Raw genomic sequence first — 13,421 nt, forward strand, 5'->3', positions numbered from 1 at the left:
TACCAATAGTAAGGCATGAAATACAGTCACAGCACTGCGGGGCACCAAAACCACCAAAACTACGACGAAAGACGCTTCCCGAACGAGAGCTCTCTGGACACACGTCCGAACGCTTCTAAGATTTCCCTTTCAAATGAGCTGGAGGCATTCCAAGCTCCAAGGCCGCGCCAGGCGCCCGCAGCTCCCCATAGAGCCCATAGTTTGAGATAATTCAGGCAACACTGGCTTGCGACCAATGAAAATGAACTATGATGCCTAACAGGCAGCCAATCAGGTGAGCTACCGTGTGGCTCGCCTCGCAGCTGGCCGTGGCTCTCGTCGGCTTTTAATGGCTTCATACTTAATGGCTGCCGCCAGTTATTTTCCGATTCTACGCGATTACCGAATGAATACAGCAATGTTTAACAACACGTACATTTATTTGCCAAGTGAAACAAACTGCCTCGTGAAGCAATGACACCAAGTAGTTACAGAAGTGAAAATAGGACCCGTGAAGCACTGACAGATAGTAGTTACAGAAGTGAAAATAGGACCCGTGAAGCACTGACAGATAGTAGTTACACAAGTGAAAATAGGGCCTGTGAAGCACTGACAGCAAGTAGTTACACAAGTGAAAACATGGACCCGTGAAGCAATGACGACAAGCAAGTACACAAAGCAAATGCAATCGCGAGCTTTTTCCTGCTATGCATATGTGTAACTTTCGTCGCATCACTCAACATTGTTGAAGGATAAAGATGTTACAACTTGAGCGAAACACTTGTCTTACAACGCATACAATGAAAGGACAGTACTGGAATTCATACAAAAGATAAGCAAAAATTGAGGTAGTTCGTACACGTGTAAAGTATTGGTTGTTAGAGCTCCGAACTGAAAACACGTACTCGTGACATGAGTGGAATTGCATGCTTTCACTGAAACATAGTGTGTAGCGGAGAGTGTTCGACATACCGTACTGATATACTGTACGAATACTGTACTGATGTGCAACGCTATTTGGCATGTACATTTGCGAAGCATATAATATTAGGAATAGCAAACTAAACAGGTCACGAGCTCATCTTTAAAGAATGACACAACTTGGACAAGTTTTGCGTGAAGACGGGTAAAAAGTTTAGCAAAATACAGGCTTGTACATTATTTGCATGGTGCTTATTCTCCAAACTGTAATATATATATACAGGATACTTGGCTCTTAGCTCAAAACAGAAACATCACATAACAGTACATGCTTTTGATGTTCTGCGGCATATAAATATACTGCACATGACTGTATTTCTGACATTGCTAGGTATATGGATCTGTGCAGCACACTATTAAAAGTGCATGGATTATACTTGAATACATACATGTGGACATACAAAAAAAAATATTTGCCATCTGTTACACTCATCGAGCCAAAATTTTTGATAGAATCACTTTCATGCTGTGGCATGTGATACTGCATAGTTGTCTTCCAACATAAAGCAAGAGTAAAGCAACAAATCGTTCTCACATGTCTGTAGATATGGGCAACGTAACAACACTGCAATATTGACATATTATCGGCCTTTGGAATCTACACATTTTTTATCTGTACACAAAGCTCAGGTTTAGTAACGAGGGGACTGGATTCCGCATTTGGATGAATGTAGATAGAGTTTCACATTGAATGTCACAGACCTTACTTATACTGGAAGTTTCTTCCTTTTCCTTTGTTCAGACCTCTTAAACGATGCTTCCTTAGCCTCCCTGTTTTTTAACCTGATATGGTACTGTAATCGCTTTGTAACGAAGTGACATAGGAAACAGGCCTGACATGCAGTGGAGCAGAATGGCTCATGACGTTCTTGTCTTAACAGATTTACAAAGTGCCTTCTCACTTGCTGTCTATGTAACAAATTGGAAATCTCCATTTGAAATACGTTTTCTAAGTTACGAAAATACTCAAAAAATGAATCTGATGGGGCACAAGAAGCAGTTTCAGAGCCATGAGATTCACTCTCCAAATACAAATACAACCCCTCTGCTCTGCTAATGCCTTCACCTGCAGCCCTCAACAAGCTTGGACAGTCTGTACATTTAGAGGTCTTTAAAAAAGAGTGAACCAAGGACCCCGCATATGCATACTGTGCATTACCCTCAATAATGTTCTCAGGCTCCTGCACAGCATGCATGTCATGTTCGGTCTCTGTTTCATCATCTGCAGGCATCCCTTGTGAGGTGTCAGGCTCACAGGGGATGTCTCCAGGTGAGGAAACCGGCATGCGCAACAAGTCATTTAACAGCTCAGTTGTATCAGCTTCGCAATTCCCCCTGCTTGGAAGCTTCATGAGCCTCCCTGCAAGGGTATGCTTGAGGCCTGCAACAAACTGAAACGCGTTTGGTGTTTCATTACACCCATGCATTTGCCGGAATTGACCAAACATGTTTTCCAGGGGGTCCTGGTTGAGCCTCCGTGTCAGCAGATGATCAAAACCAAAATTTTGGTGAAGGTCTTCCCACAATGCAAGTACTGCGCGAATTGTGATCTGCCACCCCCTTACAGTAGGAGGCTGCCTATCACTGTCAAATTTCCACTGTGCAACCCACTGGGCTGCAGACTCTAGTAACTCCTTATGTTTTGTGGAATTGTTCATTGCATATCTCATCTTTTTGTCATCACTCTGTTCGACAGATGAACTGTTTAAACAGTCAAACAGTTGATCCATCTTGAGGAGGAATTCTGAAGTCTCAGTGGCTGCTGGTGGCATACATCCCAAGCTAATAAGGACAGCGATCCCAGTGGAAACACTATTGCTCAGTACTTGCGTCGCAAGCTTGACCTTCATACGTTTGAAAGCTGTGGGGTGAATGTGATTGTCTGTCAACTTAGGTGACAGTCGGACCTTTAGGGGGTGGTCTGATTCATAGTACTGTTTAATGAAGGACCACTGAACCTTCTGTTGAGCATTCCCAATCTGCAGGTCATGCTTCAACAGCAGGTTTCGTGTTGTTTTCATTAAATGTGGTGGATCAAAAATAAAATATACTTTGGATTCATCAACACAGAAGTAAGGTTTGGATGGGGAGATCTGAAGCTTTCTAGACAATGCACAGTTGCTGGCACCCTGGTCACAGACAATCGCTTTCACAGAGACATCCAATGATCGAAGCTGTCGAATGAGGTCCTGAATCAAATCTTGCAGTGTGTCTGCTGACACGGTAGACTTCGAAAATAAATAACACAAGGGCTGAACCCAGGATTTAGTTAACCCTGAGAGTGCAACAAGCAAAGCAGAGTTTGCCATCTGGGAGTTCCTTTCTTTTCCTGTGTCTGCAAAGCCGTAAACAGTGTCTGATCTGGAATCGTACTGCATGTGCTCCTTAATGGACATCTCATCGAATAACAGTACACATGTGCGATCTTTTGGTGGCAGCCCCTCGAGTTTTGTCTTCAGTCCCTCGAGAACTGAAGGCATGACTCCAGGTTCCAAAGTAATTTCCTTAAGCCAATTTCTCAATGAACTCTCAGATGGCAGAGCCAATACTTCGCTTAGGTACCTGTAAGCTTGAGGGCCCTTGAAGTGAAGATTGAGAGCAAAGCTCCTGAAATGGGGAGGCCACCTACGACCAAACTTGTGTAAGGGTTGCAGGCACAGCTGAGCACGGAACAGGTCAAGGGCACGTTTTGAAAGGTACCTAGACGCTCCATGCACTATCTGGCCCTTGGTGAGGCCCCCAAAATGCCTAGTTCCACGGCTTCTGAACAACGAACGTCACAGGCGTTCCCTTGTTGCCTGCAGGCTGTAGATAAGGGACGCAGTTCTTGGTGTTCTCAGCTTTTGAGGACGCCCCCGCCTCTGAGTAGTGGACACAGAGCCTGTGAAAATCAAAGCATACTATTATTAGTGGAATGCAAAAAAGACAGGAGTGCTTGCTTGTATGAGGTTAAGCACACATGGGCAGTATAGATAGCTACCTACTAATTTAACATAAACTATGTTTCCGTTTCTATCACCTCCTCTTACATACAATAACGATTTACAATTTTTTAATATAAAAAAAAAGTTGTGCACTTACCGGTAGCATCCAGCGGTCCTATGCCTTCCTCGCGTGTAGAAGAAGCCGGAGGGGTAGATGGAAACCGTCTCTCGGCAGGTGTTGAAGGACCCGCTGAAGAAAATGAGTATAATGAAATAGTCTGATCGAAATATTCCTTTGTCGCTCTCTCTCAGTCCGTTAATTGATGTGGCAATCTCATAAGACAATCTTCTGACATTGCTGTTTTTTTTTAATATAAAAAAAAAGTTGTGCACTTACCGGTAGCATCCAGCGGTCCTATGCCTTCCTCGCGTGTAGAAGAAGCCGGAGGGGTAGATGGAAACCGTCTCTCGGCAGGTGTTGAAGGACCCGCTGAAGAAAATGAGTATAATGAAATAGTCTGATCGAAATATTCCTTTGTCGCTCTCTCTCAGTCAGTTAATTGATGTGGCAATCTCATAAGACAATCTTCTGACATTGCTGTTTTTTTTTAATATAAAAAAAAAGTTGTGCACTTACCGGTAGCATCCAGCGGTCCTATGCCTTCCTCGCGTGTAGAAGAAGCCGGAGGGGTAGATGGAAACCGTCTCTCGGCAGGTGTTGAAGGACCCGCTGAAGAAAATGAGTATAATGAAATAGTCTGATCCAGGGTGTCGAACCGAAACGTTTTTCGTTCCGGTTTTCGTTCCGGTTACATCATAAACGATCCGGTACCGGTTCTGCTCCGGAGCAAAAAAATAACGGTTCATACCGGTTTTTAACCGGTTCCGCTTCTGCTGGGAATGCTCATCCCCACAAAAAAAAATCAATGTTGCAAAATGTAAACCCGTTTATTCAGCATACATGGTATTTAATATTAATAGACAGCTGTGAAATTGGTAGCTCCTGGTTCCTGTAGGTTACTGTCTGTTCAAATGGGCTTTCTCATTTCTTGAAGCGCATGCTACAAACTGACTTGTTTGTCGTGATGTCATACATAAAGTACTTTCTTGCTGGGTTTGAGCGATTGCGTCCCATCCGAATGTCTGTTGCTACTGTCTAGCCAGCAAGCATCACCGCACGAGTACGACGCAAATGGAGGAACACCTTCACTCACAAACGCGCTCGACGGCTCCGTTTTATTTTCTTGGTGTCCTGCTGAGTTGCCACTTTGCACGGGCTTGCCCTCGCGTATACGTAAATGTATTCAACTTACCTGCTCTCAAACAAGGGACGCGTTGCGCGACATTACCGATAAAGAAGCTGTTATGCAGCCCCCTTGTTGTTTAGTTGAGAGTTTGGGGGGATCAAATTAAAACGAACACTACGGCACATTGCTAGAGAGTCACATGTACCTCGAAGTCTGTGTGCGTGCGCGAACGATAAACCATTACAAAGGGAGCCTAAGGGTCATACTATACCGACATACATTCCATCGTAACCGTAACCCTCGTATAGTATCCATGACATGACTTCAGAGCACACGACGTCTCATTCGCCTGTCCGTAGTCCAAACCGGCGAAGTTTTTTCTTGTACCGAAAACCGTTAAATTATTTTTCGGTTTCCCTCCTGAGCGAAAAAAATGTATACGGTTTCGATTCCGTTCCGGTTCGCACCAAAATAGCGGTTTTTTTTTCGGTTTTCGGTTCCGGTTTTCGGTTCGCTCCGACACCCTGGTCTGATCGAAATATTCCTTTGTCGCTCTCTCTCAGTCAGTTAATTGATGTGGCAGTCTCATAAGACAATCTTCTGACATTGCTGTTTTTTTTAATATAAAAAAAAAGTTGTGCACTTACCGGTAGCATCCAGCGGTCCTATGCCTTCCTCGCGTGTAGAAGAAGCCGGAGGGGTAGATGGAAACCGTCTCTCGGCAGGTGTTGAAGGACCCGCTGAAGAAAATGAGTATAATGAAATAGTCTGATCGAAATATTCCTTTGTCGCTCTCTCTCAGTCAGTTAATTGATGTGGCAGTCTCATAAGACAATCTTCTGACATTGCTGTTTTTTTTTAATATAAAAAAAAAGTTGTGCACTTACCGGTAGCATCCAGCGGTCCTATGCCTTCCTCGCGTGTAGAAGAAGCCGGAGGGGTAGATGGAAACCGTCTCTCGGCAGGTGTTGAAGGACCCGCTGAAGAAAATGAGTATAATGAAATAGTCTGATCGAAATATTCCTTTGTCGCTCTCTCTCAGTCAGTTAATTGATGTGGCAGTCTCATAAGACAATCTTCTGACATTGCTGTTTTTTTTTAATATAAAAAAAAAGTTGTGCACTTACCGGTAGCATCCAGCGGTCCTATGCCTTCCTCGCGTGTAGAAGAAGCCGGAGGGGTAGATGGAAACCGTCTCTCGGCAGGTGTTGAAGGACCCGCTGAAGAAAATGAGTATAATGAAATAGTCTGATCGAAATATTCCTTTGTCGCTCTCTCTCAGTCAGTTAATTGATGTGGCAGTCTCATAAGACAATCTTCTGACATTGCTGTTTTTTTTTTAATTTTTTTGTTGTTGTTGTTGATAATAGGGAAAAAAAAAGTTCACTTACCAGTGGCTTCATGCGGTCTGATGCCTGTCTCACGTGAAGAAGAAGCCGGACGGGCAGATGGAAAGAGTTCCCCCATATGCATTGAATGGCCTGCTAAACAAAATTAAACATTTATTTATTGTGGTGCTCCAGGGGCCTTGCAGCATTACATAGAGAAAGCAAATGTTCAGCTTTTTTCAGCAACAGAAACATATTCACGCAAGCAGCTGTTGTGTTGTCTTTAAACTATATATCACTGACAAGCAGGCGTCATGCCAAGGACCAATCTCACCTGCTGTCACTGATGAACGGCTGAGGGGCACTGTAGGAATTGCTGTCTTCCTCAGGTAAGTCCTCTGTCTGTTTGCAAATGCATTGGAAGTGAAATGTGCTGCACACAGCTTCCTATTTTTGAGCTGCTGAGGTGGAAGAGCAGCATATTCAGGCCGGCCAGAGTACTCAATCCATGCATGTCTCCTGTAACATACAATAATTTGGGAATAAGCATGTGCAATACAATAACAATAAGGCAATGAACTGAAACAGCTTGAGAATTATAACTCTGCATAGAGCACAACTCAGCCGCACCAAAATTAGGATAGCCTCGCGAACAGATTAGGTGACATGTGAAAAGTGTATCAAAAACAAAAACAAAACTTACCTGTCGTCTCCTGGGAAACCAAAGAATGAAAGGCTGCAATTGAGGCTCGAGTTCTTGCAACCTCTTGCTCGGCAGTTGACACCGCGTGACCGTTTTGGGACTTCAGGTTTCCGTTTTGCCATTGCCACTCGAACTCCGTCAAGGGACGAACATGGTGAACGTAACAGCACAACCGTAAAAGACAGACAGCAAGTGAGGAAGCGCTTAAATAACCTCGGCTGGTCATTTTGAGTCCTTTGCCGTGGCCTTGTGTTCGGCTCCTCAGTGAAGTTCCTTTATGTCCCAAGGCTGATACCCATGGATATGGTCAGTTCCCACGGTCCACCCTTTTCTAGACACAGAGTCGGTGCCGTATTAGACCAAGGCTGAGTTGCAATCCCCGGTGTTGTTCTTTGTCGGAACTTCTCCGACGTGGGTGTGACATCTGCATATTGCTAGTCGGGTTTAAAAGAGCTTGCCGATATCCGAGAAGGATAAACACGTTTAGCCAGACATGTTATCGCTTCTTATCATGTACGCGAACAAGATATCACGTAACTTCGCATCTAGATATAGCACAGCGGCACAACAGTCCTTTCAAGCACTTCATGATAAGCATTTCACTTTGTTCCTTGCAGTGCACCAAGGGTTGCAACGAAACGGAAGCGTTTGTGTCGCACGAAACACCGTGTTGTCACTGCATTCGAAAATGCGACGGTGCTCGAAAATGTTCCTCACGCTGTACCTCACCACAGCATCCCAGTTCCGAACTCGATTGTCTGTCATACGATGATATTTGTGCTAAGAAACAGTACAATACGAGCAGAGGAACTTCAGCACACGAAGAAATCAACGAAGACACTTGTCCCTCACCACAATACGATAATTCGGTGCTGTCAGCTGTCATCCGACATTGCTGGAATCGCTGCTGCGCCGCCCGGTCAACGGCCCGGTCAAATAGTTCGAAACTTTGTCAACCAATCGGGACACGCAACACCGCTCGGCCAATGGATATTAACTATGATGCCTGACGTTGTAATACGCAATAATACCACGTGGCTATGACGTTTCGTATTTTTTTTAGGGCCGCGGATACGGCTAGCTGAGGAGGCCTGGCCGCGCCGCCTGTAACGGCTCTCCTCATCTCCTTCATGCTCTCCTCGCGCTACATCCAGAAAGCAGAAAGTCGCGCGTACGGACGACCAGCGCCATTGGAAAGAGGACGTTTTCCCCGTCAAAATAAGTCTTCAATCACATTTCTACGCCAACAAACAACCGATATCGAAAAAAATGCCCCCAGCCCCATGTATAACGAGCCGCTGTTGCCATGTTGTCCTCACTCGAGAATGGAGAGAGATAGAAAGATCCCGCAAGTTTCTAGCCGTTCGGTGTTCGGAGTGCACGAATCCGTTAATAGGTGATTCAGATCTCCCGCAGGGTTCAAACCTAAAAACAGGGACGAAGGTTGCAGAAGGAGAGTCAGCCTAATGAATTTTGGGAATAGCGCCATAACCTGTAGTAAATAAACGGGGGGTGCGAATTGAAAAGTTGTAGAGCAAGGAACGGAGAACGCGCATCCAAAATTTCCAGTAAGTTGGACATTAGGTAAGTGAGATTACGGCACTAAAGGAACGGCACCCACGGAAGCGTCTCCGAGCGGGCGTCAGCCAGACTTGCTGGCGCCAGCGCCATGACCCTCCAACTCCAAAGCCCATATCTGGGGAACGGAAAGTCGCGCGATTACGGGATTAAAGCGGTTAGTAAGAGCACGTCGAGAGCTTCAAAACTATGTCAAACACGACTCTGTAGGTGCAATGGAAACGTTTTTAGGAAAAAAACGGCCGGCAGACCCATGTATTGGGAGGAGTGTAAACACGGAAACCGGTAGCTCGAGAACCAGAAGACTTTGACAGCTGTAGTAAATTTTGCCGCGTTCACCGAGTTGAGGCGAGTACACTCCAGAAAGATGAAAACTGTCCGACGCGTGCTTCCTTCCGAAAAAGGGCCCCAAAGTTTAGAAAAACAGAGTTACGAAGGCGTCTCTGCCCACAACCCCCGAACCGCTAAAGACCGATCCATGGTTCCATTTCACCGATCGTAGAGCGACTCAAGTCCTACTAGGACGGAAATTCTGGCGTCGACCTGACTAGCGGGGCGGATGTTACGGAGCTCCGAATTATCGGAAGTGCAGACGAAGGCCTGGAATTTCCAAGTATCTCGACTACTTTTAGGATTTCCTGCCAACCGTGAGCGTGCACGTGAAGGGGAAGGATTGGGGAATCCGTCACAACAAACCGCGTCCTGATAGAACAGGTTTAGTCCTAGATATTAGACCGAGAACCCCATCGACACCGCAATGTCGCTCGATGGGGTTCACCCGCCACCTCGACCGGTTGCGCATTGCTGTCGAAGTCTGTGCTTAAATAGCACTGAAAGGGATGCACGCATCATTGTATGCTTGATGTTTCGTCGACTAGTAATGGACATACTCTATGCATGTTCCATAAATGAATGCAACCAGTCCATTCAGTTGTTTTCAACCTAAAAATATATATCATGGCAAACATGATTGAATATGACTAGTTCGTTCTGGGCCCCAGTTTTGAAGGATATATATATGCAATCAAATAACGTTTGTTGCTGTGTTAATATATCACTTCCATATCTCAAAATAATTCCCCACGTCCTCCCCACATGAAACCAAACAGGTCACGTAAGACTTCCTATAACTCCTTTTTGATGCCTTGAAGGATCCTACAAGTCTCCTCGTAGCCGGATATAGGCAATGTAGTGTCCTACAACTCTCCTATATTGCCGCATATGGGACAAGTAGGACACCACAACTCTCCTACATAGCCTAATATGAGACATGTAAGATCGTATGACTCACCTATATGTCAATGAATATAGGACATGTAGGATCCCACAACTTTCCCACATGATACAAAATAGGACATAAAGGATCCTACATCAATTTGTATAGGATAAATAGGATCGCATACAACCTATTTGGCTCTTTTTCAACAGGGGCCGAACATGAACAGTGACCTCTTGCACTCCTACTCACCTTTTGGTACCACCCGGTAGCCCTCACTGCCGATATCCGGAAGGCGTATCTCCAAATATTAATTCGGCCGGAAGGTCGCGACGCCCTTCGTTTCCTTTGGGTTTCCGACCTTCCATCTGCCTCCAACCCGTACCCGCCGTTGCAGGAGTGGTGAATGACACGAGTGCCCTTTGGGGCTGCCTCCAGCCCGTTCCTCCTCGCGGCCACCTTGCAGCACCATTTCAGATCTGTCAGCCATCGTTACCCAGCCACTGCTGCACGACTTTCCACCAGCTTTTACGTGGATGACTTGGTAGTCGGGTGCAGGGGTGTCGCAGAAGCCCAGACGTTCTACAAGGAGACCAGAGCCATCTTGCAAGAGGCGGGGATGGACATTCGGAAATGGGCGTCAAACTCCCCAGTCCTTCAAGAGAAATATCTGAATGATGGAATCGCACACGACAACGTCTCTGTTCTGGGGTCTGTTCTTCGTGTACTCGGTGTGCCGTGGGACAGACAATTCGACGAGATCTGGGTCCCCGCGCGGTCCGTCCAGGCTTTCGCTAAAGACGCCCCTTCCACGAAACGGGGGGTACTGCAGGTTTTTGCTCGAATGTATGACCCTTGGGGTTTCCTCTTTCCATTCGCCATTACAGCGCGCCTACTGTTCCAGACTTTATGGAAGGAAAAATGGCCTTGGGACTCCCCTCTAGAGCCACCACTGCTGGACGCGTGGCACGCATGGGTGAACGATCTGGCAACTCTCTCGGAGGTACGGCAGTCAAGATGGGTACTCGGATCCCAGCACAGCTTGCTCGATCTTCAAGAATTTGTAGACGCAAGCCCACGGGCGCACGGTGTCGTAGTGTACGTTCGCAGTCGAACAAGCGACGGCCGCATCAAGGTTTCCTTGCTCATCGCCAAGGGTCGCGTTGCTCCACTGAAGCCTCTAACATTACCGCGACTAGAGCTTCTCGGGTGCCTACTCGCTGCGCGCATTTTCTGTCGCATCATCAGTTCCCTGCCCATCGCAGCACTCCAGGCCACCTTCTGGACGGACTCTACAATAGCTTTGCACTGGGTCAAGAATGACACTGACAAGTGGCCGCCGTTTGTCGCAGCCCACACCACCAAGATACGACGGCTGACAAACCCGCAACAATGGTTCCATTGCGAAGGCAAACACAATCCCGCGGATCTGCTAACCAGAGGCGTATCCGCGAAGGCTCTGCTCGGCAGCCAGCTGTGGTGGTCAGGTCCGCGGTGGCTATCGCAAGAGTTCGACTCAGCGGCTGCTCCCGTGGTTGATGCAGAGGTCTTTCCGACGGAAGAAGTTTGCTGTGTGGCAGTCGCGACAAGACTGGACCTCCCGCTGCGGTTGGCCGATTACAGTTCACTGAAGCATATTCTAAGGCGTACGGCTCACGTGCTCAGGTACATCCACAATCTGCGCTAACCCGCAGTCAAGGACGACAGGTCCACTTTCTGCAGATGAATTGACGTCAGCCGAACTCGTCTGGGTACGCAACACGCAATCACAAGCGTTTCCTGAGGAGGTGGCAGCACTTCAAAGATCCGCGCCAGTATCGCGCACCTCTACCCTACTGACCTGGCAGCCTTTCCTCGATGAGACTGCCGTGCTTCGCGTAGGAGGCCGGCTCCAGCAAATGGACGACTCCATCGATATTCGTCACCCGATTCTCCTCCCGTCGAAGCACCGATACAGTGTTCTGATAATCCTGGACACGCACGAACGTTTGCATCACGCGGGAGTTCAAGACACCCTCAGCGAATTACGTCAAAGGTACTGGATCCTCAAGGGTCGTCAAACAGTTCGCCGCACGCTGCACACTTGTCTTCCATGCAAGTACAGATGGCTGTCACCCGAAACCGCACCAGTGGCCCCGCTGCCTAGAGAAAGAATCACGCAGACTCATCCGTTTGATGTTGTGGGAATTGATTTCGCCGGGCCTCTCTACGTCTCGCATGCCGCACTTCGCGAACAAAAGGCCTACATTGTTGTCTTCACATGTGGTGTCACACGCGCCGTTCACCTTGAACTTGTACATCAGATGTCCACCGAGCGGTTTTTAACAGCATTCCGCAGATTCATCGCACGACGTGGTCTACCCTCTGTCATCATGTCCGACAACGCTAGGACCTTCCACCAGCTGTCCCGTCTTCCCGCAGTCCTCTCGTCACCTGGTGTGCAGAACTTCGCCGCCAATCATCGAATTCGTTGGAAGTTCATCGTCGAAAGGGCACCCTGGTGGGGCGGGTGGTGGGAGCGGATAATACGCTCGGTCAAAGAAGCTCTTAAGCGGTGCCTAGGAAGACGTCGACTGGACTTCGAAGGTCTGGTTACTGCGCTGTATGACATAGAAAGTATCATTAATTGCCGACCACTGACGTACATTTCTTCGGACGTATACGACCTGGACCCTCTCACGCCGTCGCACTTTCTCGTTGGGAAAAGATCAACAGCACTTCCAAGCTACACCGCAGCTACCACGCCGCCCCTGGTGAAAAAAAGCCAAATAGGTTGTATGCGATCCTATTTATCCTATACAAATTGATGTAGGATCCTTTTTGTCCTATTTTGTATCATGTGGGAATGTTGTGGGATCCTACATGTCCTATATTCATTCACATATAGGTGAGTCATAGGATCCTACATGTCTCATATTAGGCTATGTAGGAGAGTTGTGGTGTCCTACTTGTCCCATATTCGGCAATATAGGAGAGTTGTAGGACACTACATTGCCTATATCCGGCTACGTAGCAGACTTGTAGGATCCTACAAGGCATCAAAAAGGAGCTATGGGAGATCTTACGTGACCTGTTTGGTTTCATGTGGGGAGGACGTGGGGAATTATTTTGAGATATGGAAGTGATATATTAACACAGCAACAAACATTATTTGATTTCAAAAACTGGGGCCCAGAACGAACTAGTCATATTCAATCATGTTTGCCAACGCGCACACATACGGCAGGTTGTCAAGTGCGAATTCTATTAGAACCACTGCAAATGAATATATTTTTTTAGGTTGAAAACAACTGAATGGACTGGTTGCATTCATTTATGGAACATGCATAGAGTATGTCATACAATGATGCGTGCATTCCTTTGAGTGCTATTTAAGCACAAACTTCGGCAGCAGTGCGCAACAGGTCGAGGTGGCGGCCGGTTGAACCCCATCGAGCGACATTGCGGTGTCGATGGGGTTCTCGG

General features: G+C 46.9%; 1 protein-coding gene across 1 annotated transcript; it reads left to right on the forward strand.

Moving 5' to 3' along the window:
* Positions 1-10,362: 10,362 nt before the first annotated feature.
* LOC135384368 (uncharacterized) lies at positions 10,363-11,643 on the forward strand. Its single transcript, XM_064613573.1, has one exon. The coding sequence runs from the start codon at positions 10,363-10,365 to the stop codon at positions 11,641-11,643; it is 1,281 nt and encodes a 426-aa protein (XP_064469643.1).
* Positions 11,644-13,421: the final 1,778 nt, after the last annotated feature.

This window comes from Ornithodoros turicata, chromosome 2 (genome assembly GCF_037126465.1).
Source record: "Ornithodoros turicata isolate Travis chromosome 2, ASM3712646v1, whole genome shotgun sequence".
NCBI lineage: Eukaryota > Metazoa > Arthropoda > Arachnida > Ixodida > Argasidae > Ornithodoros > Ornithodoros turicata.

Coding starts and splice junctions, on each gene's coding strand:
- LOC135384368 (XM_064613573.1), top strand. CDS start 10,363: ATGACACGAGTGCCCTTTGGGGCTGCCTCCAGCCCGTTCCTCCTCGCG.